This window comes from Carassius auratus, linkage group LG30F (assembly GCF_003368295.1).
Source record: "Carassius auratus strain Wakin linkage group LG30F, ASM336829v1, whole genome shotgun sequence".
Taxonomy (NCBI): domain Eukaryota; kingdom Metazoa; phylum Chordata; class Actinopteri; order Cypriniformes; family Cyprinidae; genus Carassius; species Carassius auratus.
The window spans coordinates 851996-876230 of record NC_039294.1 but is presented as its reverse complement, the minus strand read 5'-3'; the positions used below and the strand labels follow the sequence as shown (position 1 = coordinate 876230).

General features: G+C 43.2%; 2 protein-coding genes across 6 annotated transcripts in view; one reads left to right on the top strand and one right to left on the bottom strand.

The window, feature by feature from the left end:
- LOC113067982 (protein FAM111A-like) overlaps positions 1 to 24235 on the top strand; it is a 31674-nt gene that overhangs the window by 5669 nt on the left and 1770 nt on the right. The window contains exons 2-9 of one of the 5 annotated variants that reach the window (XM_026240500.1): positions 13707 to 13750; positions 13928 to 13981; positions 14451 to 14506; positions 14620 to 14673; positions 15465 to 15518; positions 15736 to 15791; positions 16084 to 16140; positions 24104 to 24169. In XM_026240500.1, the coding sequence (XP_026096285.1) occupies positions 15789 to 15791; positions 16084 to 16140; positions 24104 to 24169 (126 nt within the window). In that variant the 5' untranslated portion in view covers positions 13707 to 13750; positions 13928 to 13981; positions 14451 to 14506; ... (1 more) ...; positions 15465 to 15518; positions 15736 to 15788. Of the gene's footprint in view, positions 1 to 13513; positions 13751 to 13927; positions 13982 to 14450; positions 14507 to 14619; positions 14674 to 15464; positions 15519 to 15735; positions 15792 to 16083; positions 16141 to 24103; positions 24170 to 24235 lie in introns of those variants that run through there. The other 4 variants (XM_026240501.1, XM_026240502.1, XM_026240504.1 and 1 more) reach the window with 4 other exon arrangements.
- On the bottom strand, positions 656 to 4055 carry LOC113067981 (uncharacterized). Its single transcript, XM_026240499.1, has one exon. It carries the CDS (start codon positions 3594 to 3596, stop codon positions 753 to 755), a length of 2844 nt encoding a protein of 947 aa, XP_026096284.1. The 5' UTR covers positions 3597 to 4055; the 3' UTR covers positions 656 to 752.

Genomic DNA, 24235 nt, shown 5'->3' with positions numbered 1-24235 from the left:
GGGATTATCTCCGCCAGCCATGGTGCTTTGGGCCACCTGGGTGCTATCAGAATGAGAGACAGGCCCTGCTCTCTCACCCTGGCCAGTGTAGGAATTATCAGGCACAGGGGAGGAAAGGCATACAGCAGCACTCTGGGCCACGGGTGGGCCAGTGCATCTACCCCGAGGGGTGCGTCCACGTCCTTTAGCGAGAAGAACATAGGACAATGGTAGTTTTCGCGCGAGGCGAATAGATCTACGGTTGCCTGTCCAAATCTCATCCATAACATATCCACTATCTGCGGGTGAAGGCGCCAATCTCCGTAGATTGGGTTTCCCCTTGATAGAAGATCTGCGCCTCTCTTTAGAAGGCCGGGAACATGAGTCGCGCGTAACCTGTCCGCTCCACACTAGAAGCTTGTAAGCTAGAGCGTGAAGTTTCGATGAGCGCACGCCGCCCTGACGGTTGATATAAGCCACTGTCGTGGTATTGTCGCAGCGTACGAGCACATGATGTCCCTGCAGGCGAGGCAGAAAATGATTCAGAGCTTTCCATACAGCCATGAGCTCTAAATAATTTATGTGCGCTGAACGTAGTCTGCTCGGCCACAGACCATTCACCGTTCTGCCCTCCTGGGTGGCGCCCCAGCCTGTTAAGGACGCATCTGTCGTCACAACTTTCCACATCATAACTGTCCCCAGAGGGGTTCCATGTGCGTAAAAGTCTGCGCTCTTCCAGTGGCGCAAGGCTGCCGAGTAGGCGCGCGTCACTATTACAGAGCGGCAAAGATCGCGCTGAAATGTAGTAACAAAACCCATTTCATGAACGCTCTCATTCTCAGGAGTCCCAGCGGTACAACCTGGATTGATGAAGCCATAAGACCCTTCAGCCTGAGTATTGTGCGATATTGTACTTTCGCCCCCTCTCTGAACTGCGACAGACAGTTCATTAGAGAGAGAACGCGCTCTTGAGAGAGACGTGCTCGCATGGAGACTGAGTTCAACTCCAAACCCAGGAAAATGACATTCTGACTGGGTGTAAAATTGCTCTTGCTCACATTCACTCTGAACCCGAGAGATGTGATGTGCGTGAGCACACGGCAGGTGTCCTTCAACACTTTCTCTTTCGATTCGGCTATGATTAGCCAATCGTCTATGTATGTCAGAATCCTCATACCTGACATTCTCATGGGTGCTAAACCCGCCTCCGCACACAGACAGAAACACCGGGGGCTTAGACTGAGCCCAAACGGCAGAACTGTGAATTCGTAACATGTGCCTTGGTAGGCGAAACAAAGAAACTTCCTGTGTGGCGGATAAATGCTTATATGGAAGAAAGCATCTTTCAGGTCGACCGATGTGAACCAGTCGTTCTGTTTTATGGCACGGGCGAGCGAGCCATGAGTCAGCATTCTGAAATTGTATTTCCTCAAATGTTTGTTTAACACACGAAGGTCCAGAATAGGGCGGAGAGCGCCGTCCTTTTTTGGGACCAGGAAATAACGAGAATAAAATCCCTGATTCATCAGAATGGGGGGCACCACCTGAATCGCTCCCTTGTTTAGGAGGGAGGATATTTCCTCTTTCAGAATGTGTGAGGCGTTCTCTTCCGTGTGTGAAGAGAGAACACCGTTGAAATGAGGGGGTTTCATTGCAAACTGCAGTCTGTATCCCTGCAATATAATACGCATCACCCACTTGGGAGCCGAAACAGTTTGCCAAGCCCATTCGTGATTCGCAAGTGTTCCCACCCGAGCTGCAGCGGGGCTGTGTAAGCCCAGCTGGTTTATTTGTGATGCAATGGCGCCATCTAGTGGACACACCAGGGGCAACATGCAGGGGTTCAGACAGATTTCCTCTCTCCGCGGGGAGATAGACTCTCTCTGCGGAGAGAGATCCTCTCTCCGTAACGAATTCATTTGATTCGTTGATTGTTTTAATGTGTTTTTTGTTTTTCTGTGTGTTTTGTGTTGGGGAAACACTGGGGCCGAAGCCTTTATTGGTTGGGTGAGGGGAACAGAGTGTATGCGGTGTGGTGACACTGCTTTTGCATTTTTACTCATAACAGACCCCCTGAACGTGAGAGGGGAACACACAACGTTCATTAAACACATGGGCGGAGCAGCCTCGAACGGACAGGAATCGATCCATCCGCGGGAGACCCTGCGTCTTTTGAACGGGGGTCCTGGGACAGGGAGAGAGTCCGAAGGGCTCGTGGCCCATGAACGCGGACTCGATGCCCCCATCAATCGAACATCAGGCAGGCCGCTTACGTTTCGAGTCGATGGGGGTAGGGTTAGATGGTCCTCCAGCCGCGGCGGGAGTCGATTTTTCCCCCTAGGGAGACATAACTTGAAGGCCTCGTCCTCCTTCTTTTTGTCGTCACGCTGTTGTTGCATCAATGCGACGGCGGGGCCGAAGAGAGCCCGGTCAGGCTCCATCGATGCGCCCGCGATGCGCCGCTTCTCACTGTCAGGAAGGCCTGACAGGTTAAGCCAGAGCGCGCGCTCTCCCACCACAGAAAGCGCCATAGAGCGCCCGCAGGCTTGGACGGCCTGCCGAGCATTACGAAGGATGAGGTCGTTCACCGTGAGGATCTCCTTCCACAAGTGTAGAGAAGGAGTTCGCTTTTTTAGCTGTTGCCCTAATTCGTCCAAAATCTCCGCCTGGTAAGCGGAGAGGAGAGACGAGACGTTCAGGGCTCTGACAGCCAAGGCCGAGGACTTGTATGCGGCCCGGTGAACTGAGGCAGAAAAACAGTCCAGCTTGTTGGGCAAGACCGGCTTAGGGGGAGCGAGCAGCCCGCCCTGAGCGGGGTTAAGGTGCCTGGCGATGGAAGGCTCGATAGCGGGGGGGTCGCCCATACCATGAGCTGCCATATCCTTTACTTCAAGGCCCGAAAGGCCGTGTTTGAAGTCGAGCGGTTTGCTCCAGTTGTGCCTCATATGCTTAGCGCACGCTGGAAGGACGGGGAAGAGTTGTTTCCCTGGACCGGGAGGAGATCCCAACACTTTTCCGTCGTAAATATCCCTCTCCTGGTCGGTGACGCTCTGTGGAGCTGGCCACTCAATGTTGAGGCGAGTGGCCACTCGCTCACACACTTCTAGGAGGATGGACTGAGGCAGGGCTGCGTGGCCGCTAGCCTGGGGAACACCAGAGGTTGGGATGACATCCTCGTCTTCTGAGACCCTGAGAAGGGCCGCATCATCCTCATCGCCGGAACCGGCCGGTTCGTCGGCGAGCATGACGTTGCCCACGAAGATGTCCTCTTCGGGGAATGCGGGATTGGGCTGGTCAGCCCAAACAAGTGAGGAGGCGCCCCGGAAGTCACCCGGTAATGCGTCGTTGTCACCGTGTCCCAGATCTGAGTCAGTAAAACCGAGCTCGGAGCACTGGATCGCTGCAACCTTAAGACGGCGTCGTAAAACATTTTTGGGCAGCATAAGGCAATGACTGCAATTTTCCACGTTCTCCAAGGCTTCTTGAGCGTGTTTAAGGCCCAAGCAAACCACGCAGAACAGGTGAAGGTCCTTAGCAGCGATGAGTGCTCCACACGCGGCCGGGCAGGCCCGTGATAGGCTATTCCCTGGAGAAGCGTTATGTATAGAAAGCGACATACCGGAGAAGAAATCGGAAAAATCCGTGGCGGGCAGCCGTGGGAGCAGGTGAAAACGACAAGAGCGCGGTGGCCCTGAATGCAGAACACAGTAGAAAAAGCTGAGAAGACGACAGTCACGTCAGGCGGAGGCTGATCAATTGATATGTCCTCCTGAAGACACGAAGGTGAGCATCGTAATCCAACCAAACTGTGTCAATGCAGAGATCGCGAGAAGCGAATGTCAACTGGGGAATAGCAGCGCTGCAGCCATTATTATACCCCTAGGTAAGGGGGTGGGCCCTTACCTGGCATTGGCTGCGCGCTTCTGTCTGTCTAGCCAGACTTGGTGCAATTGGATGCTTCTGCAGAGGTCAGGTACGAATGCCCTTCCCATAGGTGGATCTCGAACACGAGATGATGAAAGAGAACATACAGTTATCATGTACATTTACATCACACCAAAAATAAAACACACAAATCTATCAAGCATGGCTTTGGTTACAGGTTTGGTCAGAATATCTGCAACCATGGCTGCTGTAGGACAATATTCAATAGTTATCTTTCCATCTTCATGTGCAGATCAAACAAAATGATATTTAATATCAACATGTTTACACCTTTGACGGCATATAGGGTTCTTGGACAAAGCAATTGCCCCTTGATTGTCCTCATAAATTGTCACTGGTGTGTAAATACATTCATTGTCCATTTTGTTTAATAACTGGACAAGATATAGGCTTTCCTGTGCAGTAGCTGCCAAAGCCATATACTCAGCCTCACATGTGGAAAGACCAACTGTGGACTGTTTCTTAGACCTCCAAGAAATAACAGGACCAGTGGCAGACAAACTAAAACAGTAACCAGTTGTTGTACTTATATCATTTTGGTCTGCTGCCCATTCAGCATCACTAAATGCAAAGAGATTAAGATTTACATAATTTCTCCTATAACAAAATTCCTTGTTCACAGTTCCCTTTAAATATCGCAATACATGCTTAGCAGCTACCCAGTGTTGGTTCTTTGGTTCAGAAAAGTGTTGTGACAGCTTACTGACAATGAAACCTCGATCTGGTCTAGTACAGGTCATTAGATAGATCAAGCTACCAACCACTTCTCGATACAGTTTGGATCAACACGTTCACCTTCATTATCAAATTGCATTTTGTTTTCGCATGGAGTTGACCTTGGTTTACAATTAATCATAACAAACCTCTCCAAAATCTTAATAATGGACCTTTTCTGGTTCATTTTTATTTCACCATCTAGTTGTGCAAAATCAATACCCAGAAAATGTGTAAGTTTACCAAGATCTTTCATTTTTTAATCTTTCCTCCAACATTCTTTTCACATTTCTGAGTGTCTGACTATCGCTTGCTGCAATAAGAAGATCATCAACCCAGACTATCAGTATGATTTTCTCACCTCCAGTTTGTTTACTGTAAACACAATGGTCAGAAGGATTTTGACTAAAATCAATTTTAATCAAAAAATCATCTAGCATTTTATTCCAATTCCGCCCTGACTGTTTCAAACCATAAAGTGATTTGTTAAGTTTACAGACAAGCCTCTAACTTGTTTCTGACTTGACCTCAAATCCTTCTGGCTGTTTCATGTATAATTCAGTATCAATAGGGGCATGCAAATATGCAGTATTTACATCCATTTGATGCAGTTCTAAACCATATTGAGCTGCAATTTGCATTAAGCTACGTATTGATGTCATATCAGCAGTTGGAGAAAAAGTTTCATTATAATGAATGCCTGCAACTTGACTATTCCCTTTTGCCACATACCGAGCTTTGTATGTTGTTCCAACTGGATTTTCCTTCACTGTGTAGACCCATCTGCCCCCCACTATATTTTTACCTTCAGGTAATGTTGTAAGGGTAAACGTATCATTCTCCTTAAGAGAGTTCATCTCCTCCTGCATGGCCTTACTCCACAATTCTGACTCTGGTGAATTTATAGCTTCCTTTAGAGTGTGGGGTACATCACATGCAACTCTATAACAATAATCAATACTGGTTAGTGCATGGTCATCATCACATTTTATTCCATACTCATAATCAAAAAATATGTAAATATTGCACCTGAATAGTCATCAGTAAATGCCAAGATATTTCTGAAACCATCTTTTGCTATTGGCTCCATAGGTCCAGCTAAATCTGTGTGCACAAGTCCAAGGGGAATTTTTGCTTTTTCATCTGCCTCCCTATTCCTGCTCTGAACAAATTTACCCTGTGTGTACACTTCACATTTTAGATTAGACATTTCAGCTCTACCTTTGATTTTCATCCCTTTTGTAACATTTTGATCAACATCATCTGTAACAGTGCTTAAATAGAACAGTCTATCATACACCTGGATGTTAAATGTTACACCGTTCTTATGAACAAGTCTGTTCTGACCTTCTTTGAAAATGACCGTCGCTCCCTGGGACGTCGCTGCCTTGACTGAGAAGATGTCCTGTGGAAAAGATGGGACGTACAGCGCCCCCATCAGCATCGTTTCCACCACTCGACCTTTATTGTCTCTCAGGCGAACTTTGGCTGTACCTTTCCTCAAGGCGATACCGCTGGTCTTCTCTCCATCAGCCAGCTCTAGGATGTGCTTGTGTGGCTCAAAACTTTTGTCAAAGTCCTTGAAGTGTGTGATGTCCCGGATAATATGCGACGTGGCTCCTGTATCAACCATGAGGCCTTTTTCCTTCACTCCGCTGACCGGAACGGCATCCACTTGGCCCACCTTAAAGGCAAAGGTGTGGTCCTCCTCATCCACCACCCGCTTCACGTTGTCCCGCTTTCTCCGTCTGCAGTTCACATCCTTATGCGTGGAACTCTTGCAAAGATGACACCACTGTCGCTGTTCTCTATGCTCGCTCGTAGCAGAAGTGCACTCCAGAGCCTTATGTCCCTTCTGTCCGCAGTTAAAACAGGTCAGTTTCATGTTCCACCCGTCTCTTGCTTTCACCTTCATCACGCTGTCATCCTCTGAGCAAGCAGCACTAAACTTTTCTGTGCTCTCAAAACTCCTCAGCTTTGTTTTAAACTCTGTGAAAGTTATTGTTTCATCACTTTGGGTTATGTGAATGGAAAATGGCTTAAAAGAGTCCGGTAGGCCCTTCAGAATCATTGCGATCAACAAGCCATCACTTAAAGTCTCTTCCACATTTCTCAAAGCTGTAATAGCGGTCTCTGCGCGAATGAAATAATCTGTGACGCTCTCATTGACAGCTTTCTGGAGAGACGTAAGCTCTGTGTATAAGCTGATCACTCGTGGTTTCCCTTTACCAGCATAGTGTTCTCTCAGAATCTTCAGCGCCTTTCTTCCATCATCCGCTGCATCTCTCATCACAAGGGAAAGGCTTTTATCATCCAACAGCTGAACCAGTTCTGCATACGCGTCCTCAATTTCTTTGCGTCTTCTTCTGCACATTCACCGTCCTCATCAGGTGGTTCGCTCAGTATGGTTTTCTTCAAACTGAGCAGTCGCAGGTGCGCCAGAAACTTAGTTCCCTCTCGAGGCGGTAACTCAACATTACGTCAGCTAAGACGTATATGGGAACTTCTCCCTTCTCCACTTTTGCTGAAATCTTACTGGCTAACGCCAGCTGGGGACAGCTGGCCAATTGACGCGAAGCATGCAAATACTGACAGGTTCGCGGGCAGTATAAATTGCATGGGCGCAAAAATTACGCCAGAATCTCTTTCTTCACTCTATGAAGTTATCTTCACGCTTGAAGTCTTTTATCTACCATCGTGGAAGTTGCATCAAAGGATTACTACCGTTCCTCTCCGCATCCGATGGCAGCTACTTGCCAAATTTGTGCGGGTCCCCTCGACCCGCAGGACCCTCATCTATTCTGCGTCTCCTGCCTGGGCCTCGCCCACGCAGAGGCAGCTTTCTCGGATGACACGTGCGCCCACTGTGCCGAGCTGCCAGTGCGCGCCCTCAGAGCCAGGAGGGAAGTGGCTCGGGCAACAGCAGGGATGAGGCCCACTGCCGCCAGCGAGCCGCTGGTGGGCTCTCCCCCACCCCAAGACGAGTTCGGCGCTGTTAGTTAGTGTAAGCGCGCAAAAGCCATGAGCCACGTGATGCCTCGTCGCTCACTTCAGTCCTCATCCGCGAGGTCCCGCTCTTCATCAGCGCCTCGTCAGGCCCTAGGACCGGCTGGACAGCCCGCCGCGACGCCTCGCCCCGAGCCGAACGCCCGTTTCGGCCGAAACAAGCAGTGGTCAGGGCCTGGGAAGAGGCATCGGAGTAGGAAGAAGAGCCCGCGCCGCGAGAGAGCCAGCGCATCATCCTTGGCTGCAAAGCCATCTTCCTGACGGGCCGCTCAAGAGGAAGAGAGAGCGCGCTGGTGGCCCCACCCCCAAGCGCCGTGTTCAAGAGCTTCGTGTCCCCCGGGTTCCTTTGGGCGACAAGCTAAATGTGTTTAAATGCTGTTTGTGTGAGTTCCACAATAAAAACATGTATCTCTTCACAAAGAGAGCTTTCTCTTCCTCGTGCACCCAACACGGTGTCACTCGCCCTGTCTCAGGACAGTGCAGAGTCACAAGCAATGATTATAATGGCCTCTCGAGGGCGCGAGAGTGCCAACAGCACACTATGCCCACCACGGGCCGCCCCCCAGCCAGTGCTTCTAACCTCGCGGGGGCGGGGCCCAGGTCAAAGTGCACCCAACACTGTGTCGCTCGCCCTGTCTCAGGACAATGCAGAGTCACAAGCAATGATTATAATGGCCTCTCGAGGGCGCGAGAGTGCCAACAGCACACAATGCCCGCCACGGGCCGCCCCCCAGCCGGTGCTTCTAAACTCGCGGGGGCGGGGCCCCGGTCAAAACAAGCCTTCAGTGGCTACAGTAGCCTTAGAGCTAACGCGTCCGCTGTGTCATTTTCTGGACGCGTGGAAGGCTATCCCAGGCATTTCACCGTGGGTACTGGGAATTATTCAGCAAGGATATTCTCTTCAGTTCAAACGCAGACCTCCCCGATTCAACGGCGTGGTCCCGTCACTGACTTTGCCCCACAACCTTTCAATTCTGAGACAGGAAGTTTTCAGTCTGCTCGAGAAAGGAGCGATAGAGCGTGTCCCTCCAAGCGAGCAGAGAAGCGTTTTTTACAGCCGCTACTTCGTGGTGCCAAAGAAGGGTGGAGGACTCCGTCCTATTCTGGATCTGAGACCCATCAACCGAGCACTTCACAAACGCGCATTCAGGATGACAACACTAAAACAGATCTTGATGCAGGTATGACCCGGGGACTGGTTCGCCTCAGTGGATCTAAAAGATGCGTACTTTCATATTCAAATAGCGACGCACCACAGACGCTTCCTCAGGTTTGCTTTCGAAGGCACGGCTTATCAGTATTCAGTGCTTCCGTTTGGCCTGGCCCTGGCTCCCCGCACGTTTTCAAAGTGTGTGGACGCAGCGCTTTCTCCCCTCAGATCGAGCGGAATGCGCATCTTGAATTATCTGGACGACTGGCTGATTTTGGCCCACTCAAGAGATGTGCTAATCAGTCACGTGGAAATGCTGCTCCGCCATTTGGATACGCTGGGACTGCGTGTAAATATGCAGAAGAGCGTGCTTTTACCGAGTCGGACTATAACATATCTGGGAGTATGTTTGGACTCGATGGCGATGCAAGCCCATCTTTCTCGGAAGCGCATGGAGACAATCTCATCGACTCTGCGCCGTTTCAGACCGGGCAGGTCGGTTTCACTGAGGGATTTTCAGAGGCTTCTGGGTCTGATGGCGGCGGCTTCTTCAGTGTGCCATCTGGGTCTGTTACATATGCGACCACTACAGCTTTGGCTAAAAGCTCGAGTTCCCCCGAGGGCTTGGTCATCGAGCCACAAACGAATTACGGTCAATCACAGTTGCGTCAGCACTCTGAGACCGTGGAACAGCACAGATATGTTCAGCGCAGGAGTTCCTTTGGGTTTAGTGACTCGGCGCACCGTGGTCTCGACGGACGCGTCAACTTCAGGCTGGGGAGCAGTGTGCCTGGGCGTACCTGCCTCAGGCCTGTGGTCGGAGTCACAGAGGACGTGGCACATAAACCGTTTAGAATTGGAAGCGGTTTTCCTCGCCCTGCAAGCCTTTCGGTCGAAGCTGGAGCGGCGGCATGCACTGATTCGAACCGACAACACGTCTGTGGTCTCGTACATAAATCGCCAGGGTGGCATGCGGTCCAGAGCTCTATTCAATCGAGCAGTGAGTCTCTTGTTGTGGGCGGACCTACACTTTCTCTCCATAATAGCGGCGCACATCCCCGGTATCCTGAACCGCGGAGCAGACATGCTTTCGAGGAACGGGATTCCTCAAGGAGAGTGGAGGCTTCACCCAGGATCAGTTCAAATGATTTGGGATCGTTTCGGCAGGGCGGAAGTGGATTTATTCGCCACAAGCGAGAACACGCACTGTCAGACGTTTTTCTCGCTATCTCACTCCCCTCTACCGGGAGATGCTCTGACATCGCGCTGGCCGGAAGCCAGGCTTTACGCGTTTCCTCCGGTGAAGATTCTGCCTTTGGTTTTATGCAAAATCAGGGAGGAGAGAGCGTCAGTTATACTCGTGGCCCCGAACTGGCCGAATCAACCCTGGTTCGCGGACCTGAGAGAGTTAGTGATGGCTCCCCCATGGCAAATCCCCCTCAGGAAGGACCTGCTGTCTCAAGCGAATGGCACGATATGGCACCCCAGCCCCGAGCTGTGGAACCTTCATGTGTGGCCACTGCGGGGACCTTAAACGAGCGGGACGCCCTGCACTCACGGGTGTTGAGTACGCTTACGGAGGCTCGCGCTCCATCTACGAGACGCCTCTACGCTCTGAAGTGGGGAGTTTTCAAAAAATGGTGTGAGAACATTCAAATCGACCTGGGGACCTGTTCCATGTCGGATGTTTTACGCTTTCTACAGCACAGAATGGACTGCGGGAGTTTGCCGTCCACGCTTAAAGTGTATGTGGCCGCTATTGCCACTTTTCGTTCCCCGATTGACGGGCAATCGATCGGTAAGCATGGCCTGGTAATCAGTTTTCTCAGGGGAGCGAGGAGATTGTGTCCTTCACGGCCACCCTCCGTGCCGCCGTGGGATTTAGCTCTAGTTTTGAGGGCTCTAGCTCTACCGCCGTTCGAGCCTTTAGCTTCTATTGAGGTTAAGGAGCTTTCCCTGAAGACTGCCTTGCTTCTTGCTCTCGCCTCGTCGAAGCGCATTGGAGACCTACATGCATTTTCGGTGAACGACGATTGCATCTGTTTCGGACCCGGCGACTGTAATGTCACTCTCCGGCCGAGACCAGGTTACATTCCGAAGTCTCTCAATACACCTTTTAGAGCACAGGTTGTTTCACTGCCCGCCTTATCTGCTGAGCCGTCAGCCTCGCACGATGCTGTTGCTCAGAGCGCTGTTTGCCCTGTTAGGGCTCTGCGGATGTATATGGACCGCTCAGCCACCTTTCGTCAGTCGGACCAGCTGTTCGTGTGCTTTGGTGGATGTAATAAGGGACGTGCTGTTTCAAAACAGAGACTTTCTCACTGGATAGTGGACGCTATCGCGTTGGCTTACAAATGCCAAGGGAAGGATTGTCCCCTCAACATCAAAGCTCATTCTGTGAGGGCTATATCTTCCTCCTGGGCCTGGGCTAGAGGTATGTCTATCCAGGATTTATGTCTTGCTGCTGGCTGGTCTTCCCAGAACACATTCGCCAGGTTTTACAAGCTGGATGTACCCTCTGTAGCGTCACATGTACTTTCGGTGAGTTAAGTTTATTCGTTATTATAACCAGCTATACAGTAGTTACCATGGCTGCTAACTCTGTGTTATGGTTTTACGGTTTATGCAGTTGTCACCGCAAAGCTGTCGACTCTGTATTTAATTCTAACGCTTGAGTGCTTATGTGCCATGTCTGCCCTGTTTAGTGCGGGCTTCACGTTTATTTGCATAAGATATGCAAATTTCGTTAGGGTCGGAGCAGATGTCTCATTGGTCTAGTTCCGCCTATCAGGTGCGAGCACTCTTAGCGACACGGCCATTGGCTGGAGCTGTACTGCTTATGTGTGGAGGTGATTGACTCCGTTCAGAGCTTATCTTCACTGCTCTCACGGCGGGATTTTATACAGTTCCCATATACGTCTTAGCTGACGTAATGTTGAGTTACCGCCTCGAGAGGGAACGTCTCCGGTTACTATCGTAACCTCGGTTCCCTGAGAGGCGGGAACGAGACATTACGTTAGCCGCCGTGATCACTGTGTGATCAGCTGTGCTAGAGTTCAGTCGTGATTCTGACGTAATTTTCGTGCCCATGCAATTTATACTGCCCGCGAACCTGTCAGTATTTGCATGCTTCGCGTCAATTGGCCAGCTGTCCCCAGCTGGCGTTAGCCAATAAGATTTCAGCAAAAGTGGAGAAGGGAGAAGTTCCTATATACGTCTTAGCTGACGTAATGTCTCGTTCCCGCCTCTCAGGGAACTGAGGTTACGATAGTAACCGGAGACGTTTCCCACAATTCATAATTTTTCTCATCCCCGTCAAAACATAAACGGTTCCACCGGCTTCCAAACTCCTTTCTGGGCCCATAACCTGTTGAAGCTGCCATCGTAACAAAGGGTAGAAAGCCGACTAAAACATGACGGAGGAATAAACTCACATATCCATCGGGTTTCGTTTGACTGGCGTGCACGCTCACAGGGGCATGCAGTCATTTATTAAATTGCAACACCTGAACAGCATAATGAATGAACCACACCCCTTAGACTCACAGTCATAATAAGAGCACATTCAACGTCACCAATGTTCAACACAGTCCCAACGAAAAAGGGTCACGATCGTGTGTTGGAACCACATGCGGTGAGTAAAACTGCTTCAAATATCTCTGCCTCCTTGTTAGTGCGTCCGCCTCCCATGCCGGAGACCCGGGTTCGAGCCCCGCTCGGAGCGAGTCGTTGCTGCTGCTGCTCTCGTTCAGTTTCAGCCTTTGGATCTGATTGTGGATCATAAATAATTCCTACTCTAGATGGGTTTAGTTGTAGACTTGCTTGATCAACGTTGAGGATTCTTACTGGAGTCTGTCCTGTTAGCTACATCCTAAAAAAGGAAGAAAAAGATCGATAAAGACATTATCAAGTCAGTTAGATAATGCTGTTGTTAAATACTCAAGATCATATGCTGCGTTCACACCATGTTCTACTTAGAGCTGTTCATGTCCTTGGACCGGGAACTGTGCGTTTATATGACAACACTATCAACGCCTAAATTAATCTGCAGCAGTCAGGTACAGTCACATGATACAAGTAGAAACTCACAGAAAATTCTCAGATTAGGTAATTATGATTTCTTTTTCCACATGAATTCTTTTTCCAGGTTGGAATCTTGTAATTATGGCAAATACATACTAATGCGACAGAGAGTCGAGTGGTTATGACGCAATCGTTAGCCTATTTTTTACAAAAACTGTTTCTACGGGGCCATAATGTAACATAGAAGGTAATGGAGCCCTTTATGCGTTGTCGTGTATCTTCAGAAATAAATAATGGACAAACGGAGTCTTTAAACGCCTCAGATGTAAAGTTATTCGCTGTCAAAGTGACGCCAAAATGAATGGGAGTCAATGGGAATGCAAGTGAAGTTCTGCTACAAGATGGCGGCACGCAGCCGACTTCAACTTCCGGTCGACTTCCTTGCCGCCTGGTTTGCACGCACAGCCACTTATAAGATTTACATCTGTCAGACAGGTTGCTGACGTCATCAAGCTTAGTTTGAGTCTGCGCGTCAGAAACGGAAGTGCTAAAAAACGCTAAAAATGGGCTTCACTTGTCTCAATTGAGTTCCAATGGGGTCGCTGTGTCCCATTTCTTTTACTGTCTATGTTGATAACTAGTCTATTCTTGGGCTATGGTGAGACGTCTATTTAAATTTTCACTGACAGCCCAAATTCAGCCTTGTTTTAGCCTAGAGGTCTGGGCTGTGTTTAAACAGCTAATAGAAGACTTAATAGATGACAAAATTGCCTGCTGTGTTCATACATGCACGCTGGAAACCGTTTACCACATATGACTGTATCCAGATATTACTTAACTCCTGAAGTATTTCATCCAGTAACTTTTTCCTCCCTGACAACAAATGTAGAGGTGTGGGGGAGGAGCTGAGACAGCAGATTCGACTAGGAGCAGGTACGATTCAGATATCTTAAAATATAATTATGAATAGCCAAATTACAATTGTAACTACCTGAAACATATATTTTTTGGATAGTCAAACTAAAGCTTTAAATGCTAAAATGGCTTGCGATGTTCTAGTTTATGTGTCATGCTCTGATTGGTTGTTTTGGTCATGTGTCCTGTTCTCAGGTGTTCCCTGTTAGTATATAACTAGCCCTCCCGTTCCCATTGTAAACGCTGTAGGTGAGTTTCATGTTCAAGTCTTTAACTATTTTGTACTTGTTCATGTTTTCTTTTTAAATAAACTGCAGATGGGTATACATCAACTCACAAATTTTACAATGAGAAAGGTTTTGTTATTATGATTTTCACCTTTGGATGTATATTAATAATATGAAGGATATTGCTGGAAATGTATTTTTATTTTTTTATTTTTTTACCTTTGCACTTCATTGTGTTGTGTTTTAGGGTTAATTATATCCTGGCAGAAAATTACCTGTATCTTCTTATACTTTATATCATAAAAGTTTTTTTGTTTGTTTTTATATTGTAGTTTCTTGTCACCTACATTGAAAATTTAGCAATATTGTGTAAATATAGAGGCAAAGACATTTGAAAATCATTATGGGTTTTAATAGATTTCTCTCTTCTTTTCTCTTGGCAGTTATTCAGTGAGAGTGGCACAAACTTTAACTTTCGATTCCTTTCACAGGGCGTGGACCGACTGAGAGCATAATAGGAAACCAAAGAAGAGAGGAAAAAAACATGGTAGAGAAAAACAGATACTCAAACTAAAGCTTTAAATGCTAAAATGGCTTGCGATGTTCTAGTTCATGTGTCATGCTCTGATTGGTTGTTTTGGTCATGTGTCCTGTTCTCAGGTTTTCCCTGTTAGTATATAACTAGCCCTCCCGTTCCCATTGTAAACGCTGTAGGTGAGTTTCATGTTCAAGTCTTTAACTATTTTGTACTTGTTCATGTTTTCTTTTTAAATAAACTGCAGATGGGTATACATCAACTCACAAATTGTGTAAATATAGAGGCAAAGACATTTGAAAATCATTATGGGTTTTAATAGATTTCTCTCTTCTTTTCTCTTGTTAAGTTTACAGACAAGCCTCTTACTTGTTTCTGACTTGACCTCAAATCCTTCTGGCTGTTTCATGTATAATTCAGTATCAATAGGGGCATGCAAATATGCAGTCTTTACATCCATTTGATGCAGTTCTAAACCATATTGAGCTGCAATATGCATTAAGCTACGTATTGATGTCATATCAGCAGTTGGAGAAAAAGTTTCATTATAATCCATGCCTGCAACTTGATTATTCCCTTTTGCCACATACCGAGCTTTGTATGTTGTTCCAACTGGGTTTTCCTTTACTGTGTAGACCCACCTGCCCCCCACTATATTTTTACCTTCAGGTAATGTTGTAAGGGTAAACGTATCATTCTCCTTAAGAGAGTTCATCTCCTCCTGCATGGCCTTACTCCACAATTCTGACTCTGGTGAGCTTATAGCTTCCTTTAGAGTGTGGGGTAGGAGCAGGTACGATTCAGATATCTTAAAATATAATTATGAATAGCCAAATTACAATTGTAACTACCTGAAACATATATTTTTTGGATAGTCAAACTAAAGCTTTAAATGCTAAAATGGCTTGCGATGTTCTAGTTTATGTGTCATGCTCTGATTGGTTGTTTTGGTCATGTGTCCTGTTCTCAGGTGTTCCCTGTTAGTATATAACTAGCCCTCCCGTTCCCATTGTAAACGCTGTAGGTGAGTTTCATGTTCAAGTCTTTAACTATTTTGTACTTGTTCATGTTTTCTTTTTAAATAAACTGCAGATGGGTATACATCAACTCACAAATTGTGTAAATATAGAGGCAAAGACATTTGAAAATCATTATGGGTTTTAATAGATTTCTCTCTTCTTTTCTCTTGGCAGTTATTCAGTGAGAGTGGCACAAACTTTAACTTTCGATTCCTTTCACAGGGCGTGGACCGACTGAGAGCATAATAGGAAACCAAAGAAGAGAGGAAAAAAACATGGTAGAGAAAAACAGATACTCATCTATCTAATATTATGTTGACTTTAAGACTTGTAAAATAGAAACTTAAAATATAAATGAGCTCACAGAACAATGAATGAATGAACTAGCAGAAAAAGAACAGTAAAATTTGACTATTACTAGTTTTAAATTTTAAAAATAACTGTATAGTTTTAAAGCAGTCAATGGTGTACATCAGTAAGAATCAAATGAAAATAAGGGTCCCCAATCACATTTGTTAGTCATTCTTTATAACATTTTTCCTCACATAAGGCTTTTTTTTTTTTTTTCAGGACCCAGTGGCTAATTTGAGTGCAGTAGAAGAGGCACCGTCAGAAGATGTGAATCGGGTGAATCACATATACTAATAATTTATCATTATTTTAAAAAACCTTTTTCAGTGGTGTTCACTTAAATGCTTGTTTGTATACTATAGATTTGTCTAAATTTAATCAAATTGTATGGGTTGCAAATTTCATCATGTTCTATTTTTAGTCTTATAATGTAAAAAGCACAACAGACCGTGAGCTCTTCCCGTTACCAATTTAATTTACAATATCCTATAAATTATGTCTAAGTGGATATATTGTAGGGGTTACATTAAAACAATATATGCTAAGATGCAGAAATCACACATCAAGCACAGTCTCGTGGGTACCCCCCCGCCTGCGAGGGGCGATGGGGGTATGTGACGAGTAGAGCTGGGTAGATTACTTATGAATTGTTAATCCATTACTGATTACAGATTACATGAAAAGAATTAAGTCAGTAATGTAATCTTTTAGATTACACATATTTGGTAATGTAATCTGATTACTTTTGGATTACATTTAATTACATTTGTGCCAACCCTTATTTGATATCACATATATTCAGTTAGCTTCATCTTGTACTTTTTTTGAAAATATATTTGAATATATTTTTCCAATAGCTTCTTGTCTTTACACATACTCGTGTCTTTAATCTAAAAAAAAAAAACCCCTAGAAGTGAATGACCGTATCAATGAAAAACATCAGACAATAGCTACATTGCAAACATGAATTTTGAAAAAGTCTAAACACAGTGATGACATTTCTATAAAACTCAAACCATATTAAGTGCATAGTAACAATGAGAAAAAGCCAAACAATAACATTACAAAAATGAATATTAAAGAGGATTAAAAACTCACAATAACATTGTTAATACAGGGCTCGACGTTAAGCTTCTTCTTGAGCTTGTTATGTAAAAAGTAAATAAATAATTCACTTGTCTGAGTAAAAAAGTTACTTGTTTTTGGCACAAATGTAATATAATAATAAAAATAGATCAAATATAAAAAAATAAACAATGCTAGAGTTCGAGGGTCAAATAAAGATGAAAGACATGTTTTTAGATGTTTCTTGAAGATGCATGTACTGCATGTAATTTATATTTAGCTTTGCAATATAACAATTTTAAAGGTAACAATGTAATTAAAAAGGGAATGGTTGACATACTGCAATAATGTTTTTAATTATATTTTACCTGACAATTACTGTATCAGTTATATATTACACACTTTCATTATACTGAACTTATAGAATAGAACACCTTTATTATACAGCTTTACTTTGAAATGTAAGATCTAGTAGCAATACACACTTACAAACAGTAATGCACATGTAAACAAATACTGTATTTTCTGGACTATAAGTCACACTTTTTTTTCATAGTTTGGCTGGTCGTGCGACTTATTTATCAAAATTAATTTGACATGAACCGAAAGAAATGACCTAACAGAAATCATTACCGTCTGTACAAAGAAAACAAATTAATTTATTCCTTGGGTTATGTCTAATTCTTAGCATCAGCTTATCTACTGCTTCATGTCATTCTTCAGTTATCAATTACTGATGTAGTATCAGGGTTGAAGTTAATATACACTAGGCCTACTGTAAATCCATAGCTTTATCAGATCTCGTCTGAATTGGCGACAAGGGAGCAGAATTCTGCTGACTATTTCCTTTAGGTTGGAAAGGCAGCAAGTGAAAAATTATATTTAGCATTATATTGTATTACATTATATTATTATATTGATTACAATTCATAAGTAATCTACCCAGCTCTCTCTATGTGTGTGTGTGTGTGTGTATATATATATATATATATATATATATATATATAATATTATTATTATTTTTATAGTATTTGATAATTAATAATCCACTTAAAATGTCCCACATACTGTACCAAAACAAGTGGTTAGTGTTATTTCAAACGACATTTAAACCATATCAGATTTTTCCTATATTGTGTTGTATTGTTATTGGACATAAATGCAGGTGATCCCTAAAAAAAAAAAATCGTGTTCTTTATGCCCGCGATGGATACGCGGAAGTGAGCGCATATTGATAGCCTCTACAGCATTGGTTCCCAGCCTTTTTCATCTCGCGTCCCACACAACCAAACACATATTTTTTACGCTGCCCACTGCAAAAACAAAAAATAATAATAGCTCGAATAGTGGATAGGTACAGTTTACTAATTATTTTTTGTAATTTAATTATATATGTATGAAATGATGTTATTAAGTTATGACTTAGAAATTGTTACATAATTAACAATATTATTATTTATTTTAATAGTAATTGGCGGCCCACCATCGCGACCCACTAGTGGGCCGCAGCCCACAGGTTGAAAAACACTGCTCTACAGTAGTGATGGGAAGTTTGATTCTTTTCCACGAACCGGTTATTTCGGATGGTTCGATTCAGTAACAACAATAATGTGCATAAGAGGATTGAAGTCTTGAAGATATTTAGTCTATTTGAAGATTATTTATTAAATGAATTTACGTTTCGCCAGATTGCCCTTCATTCAAGCCCTAGGTTTACCTGCGCTCATGACATTTCAGAACGAGAACGAGAATCGCTCTAACCGGCACATGCTGCAGTTCAGTATTCAGTATCATCAGCTGCTCTACTCGTTTCATGTTCTGTTTACTACAAACTCAATTTGTGAATGTGTCATCATTAACTATAAATACAGTACAGATATTTCATAAATCATCCCTTATTCCTATTAAACAGAGTCTTTAGAGTCTTAATTATTGTCCAACAGCGTTGCCCTTTGTGTAATAAGTTACATAAACTGTTAAATGCACCAACTTAAATAATAAAATACACTTACCGGTTGTGGTCCATAAACAACACCTTCTCCAGACAAAGAGGGAACTGCTCCATCTTTCAAGAATAATCTTTGTGCGAATCCGGTGTTCTGTCGATTTGTCCTACGCTGTCAGATTTTCCTACCTCCCACCAAAACAGTGGGTAGTACAATTCCACAACGAAAATTCTACTGTAAAGTTATGGTTTATGAACGTCTACACCTACCACAACCCTAATCATACCCTTACAGTACTGCAAATACAGTAATTGTGTTATATTCGCGGTTGTAGCTAAAATGGATACAGTTACAGGAAACCAACAATAAATATTATTTTCTACCAATTAGATTGCGTTTTTATTAAAGTCTACAACTACCCCAGCCCTAAACCTACCCTTACAGTAATGCAGATACATTAAATATCGTTGTTTAGCATGAGACAAAGGACGCGATATTGATGTGCGCGTGCGCAGTAAACCCGCGTAGGAAAATCTGACGGGGTAGGATAAAATGTCAGGACACCGGCATTAAACTGATTGAGAAAGTTGTCCTCAGCAAGCTGTCCTCAGCAAAATGTGCTACACATAGTTTTACGTGTGGATTATAATTTTCCAGAACCGAGCTAAACATAAATTGTAACCATTAATCTCCATGTACATTGTCCCTGGGAAGCCTGAACAAAGATGATTGGACTCCGAGATGAAAATAACAGCGTTTCAAACGACATGGCGACAAACACAGCTCTTCCTTCTTCTCCGGCGGAGCGCAACAAGGCCACGCCCCCTTTTTGTGAATTCATGTGGGGGGAGGTTAGTCAAAAAACTGTTCTAGTGACGTCATTACTGCAGGAACTAGAGGGCTGTAGTCCAAACGAGTCATTTTTTGTAGGCGAATTCTGTTAAATCAAATATCTCACTTGGCATTGAACTTTGAGCTTTAGAATTTTACAGATATTATTTATACTCTAACAACAACATTACACACTAACTAAAGTTTAAAACATGGGATCACTTTTTTTTGGTTCAGTGTACTGGTGATACGAAAACCGATGCAACCGGTTCTTGACTCGAGAACGAGAACTGCTCCAGCAGTGGGCGTGTTCATTCGTCATCTGGCTCGGCTTGGTGTTCACCTTCAGGGCAGTCTTCACATCAGTTCAGTCAGTGTACTGTTTGAGTAAATGAATTACTCCGGGATATTGGTTTATTCTGACTCAGAGGGAGTGTCAGTCACGTTAAAAAAGGTAACAGCTTAAGTAATTTGTGGATTAAGTCTTATTGGAGACGTGAACAGTTTGAAACGATTCAGTTTGATTTGGTGAACTGGTTCAACCGGTTCACTAAGAAGAACCGGTTAAATTGAACGATTCGTTCACGAATCGGACATCACTACTCAACAGTATTCTAATGTTCCAGATATAATTGTTTGCATTCTGCTTTAACACTGGGTTTTGTTATAGACATAAACCATAAATATTTGACTGAAACTTGTCTATTAAAATATGTTTGCATTTACTATAACTTTGAAATATTTTAAATGTTGCCCCGCCTTATACTTCTCAAACCTTGTATTTTCTATGATATAGTGCTGAGAAAACACGGAGGAACATTGTGCTTCACGAGTTACCCATCGCGTGTTGGTAGATGCGTGTAACACAGATTGCTTTGCCAGTTGAGAAACGTGATTGGTAAACGGTTTGCAAGAATATACCCTGAATGTTATGAGCACAGGTAAACCCATAAACCAAGGGCTTGAATGAAGGGCAATCTGGCGAAACGTAAGTTCATTTAATAACAAATAGACCACTTAAAAGTTTGTAAACATTCCAACGTCTCCGGGTGGGCGGGGCTTAGCTGGAGGCAAAAAAGAGGCGCGGACGCAATGCTGACAATCTTAAGCTATCACGTTTTAGGAGGGATTTATTAAACATGGATGGAAGGTTCGGTTGTCTTCTTGATTTCTGTGAAGGAATGTCTGCCGGGATCCGGTAAAAATTTAGTTTTGAAACAAAAGTGCCGTTTCTTCTATTCTGGCAGCCAAAAACATAACAAGAAGACATTTTAAAGTCAAAACCTCAAACTTTTAGCGCACCTGCTGTGAGTTCTGCCTCCAGCTAGAGCGGTGATGTCACAGTGACGTAGGCGATTAAGGGGTCTATACATCGCAATGGATTATGTATAGTAAGTGGATCATGGTTTCTACGCTGATGACACCTAATTTATTTACTTTATATCTTCAAGACTTAAATCCTCTTATGCACATTATTGCTGTTACTGTATTTGGGTGTGTGGTTGCAAAACTTAATTGTAAACTTTTCATGATTATGAGGTTTTAACTGACTACTGTTATGATTACTGTCTATATATTTGAATGTTTGACAGACTTGATGCCATTATGTCATCGCCATTTATTTTGTGTAAATGACTTCAGTTTAAATTTAAGTTGATAATTGATATGTTAAGGCCTAGTCAATTAGGGACTGGGATATGTTGAAGCTATTTCTATGGAAGTAATAATATTTTGAGTTTATTTAGTAAAATCTGAGAAAAAAAAACCTGTGTTGCAAATGAAACGTAGAAATTGGAATGTAAACAGTTAGTCAGTGATGTAGCATGACGTAATTTGATTGGCTGTTAGATTTAGTATGAAAGAAATAGAACCTTGCGAAACAGTCAGTTTTAAGAACATAAAATTCTTAAAACCGTTTATGTTTTAAGATTTATAATTAAACAGTCAAACGAAGAACTTTGGATTCAAAACTTTTATTCACTGACGTTTTGTGTTGAGTACAAAAGAACTTCGAAGTCCTAAGCTAGTGAGTCGGCTGTGCGCTCACACCAGATATGTAAATATATCATGCAAGAAAAATATACTTACACATTTACACACTTATTTACACACATTTACACGTCTCTAGCCACCCTATACACTTTTTACAAAAAATTAATCAGAAAATAGGAATTCTTTCATATTCTTTAAATATTGTTTATAATAGATTGAGGGATACTAAGAAAGTTAATGTCTAACTTTAAAAAATGGAGGGAGAGGGTAGTGAATAATGTCCCGGGAAGCTTAAAACCCAAGGTATGCATTTAAAGCGCCCCTATTATTCCTTTTTGAATATGACCTTTCATCTAGTGTCACGTAGCGGTATGTGAACATCTGCAAAGTTGTGAAGCCAAAAGTGCACAATAGATAAAGTTATTGTCTATCAAATAAAAGAGTCGGTTTGCAGTCGCCTAAATGAGCCGTCAGGAATTCAAATCTTATTCTTAGATAATGTCTGCATGCATTCTACGTCGCCATATTGCCTGCCCACAATCATTAACATTTCTGTTGGTTAACATCATGTTAATAAGATGCTGTATCCTACTCTGTTAGAGTACTGTATTTTCCGGACTATAAGTCGTACTTTTTTTTTCATAGTTTGGCTGGTCCTGTGACTTATAGTCAGGTGCGACTTATTTATCAAAATTAATTTGACATGAACCGAGAGAAATGAACAAAGAGGGTGCTCTACTGCTCAATGGTTCTGTAGCTAGGGCTGGGAATCGATTCCAAAAAGAATCGAGAGTCGATTCCAAAGGTTGGAATCGATTCCATCAATGGGAATCGACTCCTCATTCAGAGTATTTTTCAGTTCAACAAAGCTTATCTATGGGAGTCTCTCTAACGGAAAGCTACATCTGACAAAGGCTGCACACATTTAAATTCACGAAAATAAACAGAAAGCAGCTGGCACTGATCGTTTGAATTTTAGGACCACAATTCACCGAAGCCATAATTACAACAGTTGTGAGATAAAATATTATTTTCAAATATATATATATATATATATATATATATATATATATATATATATATATATATATATAAATATATATATATATAAACGAGTCAGAGGTTATTTTATGGTGAACGAATAGATTATGACGTCACTGCGGGTCTTGCTCTTATTACCATCTTATATATATATATATATATATATATATATATATAGGAACATCTTGGTTACCATCTAATATATATATATATATAGGAATCGGAATCGATTCCAGAAATTGTGGAATCGAACAGCCCTACCTGTAGCCTACACTGAGCAGCATAGAGCGCCCTCTCGTGGCTGTAGACGGTAATGTTCTCTCTTAGTTCTTGGTTCTAAATAAATGCGACTTATAGTCCAGTGACATGACTCGTCATGACGTATTTTTGGACTGATGCGACTTATATTTAGGTGCGACTTATAGTTCGAAAAATACAGTTAATTTGTTTTATCACAACTTATAATTACCACAAACTTGTTAACACTTGACACTAACCACTGAAATGTCCTGCTCCAGTCGTGCTTGCGAATCAGTCTCTTGTCGATCAGCCAGTTCAATCATTTCATCCTCAGACTCTGGCTCGAATTGGTGAGGTACAATCAATATTATCTTTTCTATGTATTGACAAGTCTCCAGGCCTGTCATTTCATCATGGCAATGGGTGTTTCGTTTTCGACACACGCTGTACACGTTAGACTAATCCAGAGCCAATCTCTATGGCTCTGGACTAATCACAAAGGACTGTGCTATCTGACCAATCACTGCAGTGAATGCTCACGGAAAGGATTGGGTTTAGAGAGACTATTCTTTGAACTGCTTTGGACGACTCGTTTACGAATAATTTAGAAATGAGATAAAATTAAATGGCATAATAGGGGCACTTTAAGGGATAACCTGGTAAAAAAATATAATATTTATTTAATGTTATCTGTATTGTATTTGATCCACAACAGCAATGTGAACTTTTATTAACACCCACTTGGTTGTTAACTTTTGATTGCATCATTATGCAGAAAATATGAGCAAATAAGAGAAAATAATTTTAGTTAAATTAAATAAACGTGGAGGATGTTAACTGTGACAAGTTGATTGACAGGTCAGTTGCGTGTAAGTATGCGACAGAGGGGTCTGTGAAAGATGCAGTTTTATGACATGATAGATTGTATGTCCCAAAGCTTGCCAACTCTTCTACTATATACTCAAAAGTGTGTACTTTTTCTTCACCAGAAGAGTACATACTTTAAGGGCGTAGTATAAGTAGGCACATTGGGACACAGCATTAGAGTTGGGTGACAACAAACAAAACATGAAGGTAAACAATTATAGAATTTTACTTCTAACATTATGTCGGCATTCCCAAAGGAAAGGATGGATGATTTGCGGGAGAAAGAGGCTACACCTGGGCCATCAAAATATGAGCTTCAGCAGGTATATCACTTTACATTTAATTATAATTTAATGAAAATGTTATTCAAAGGTGTCAATTAAATTTGT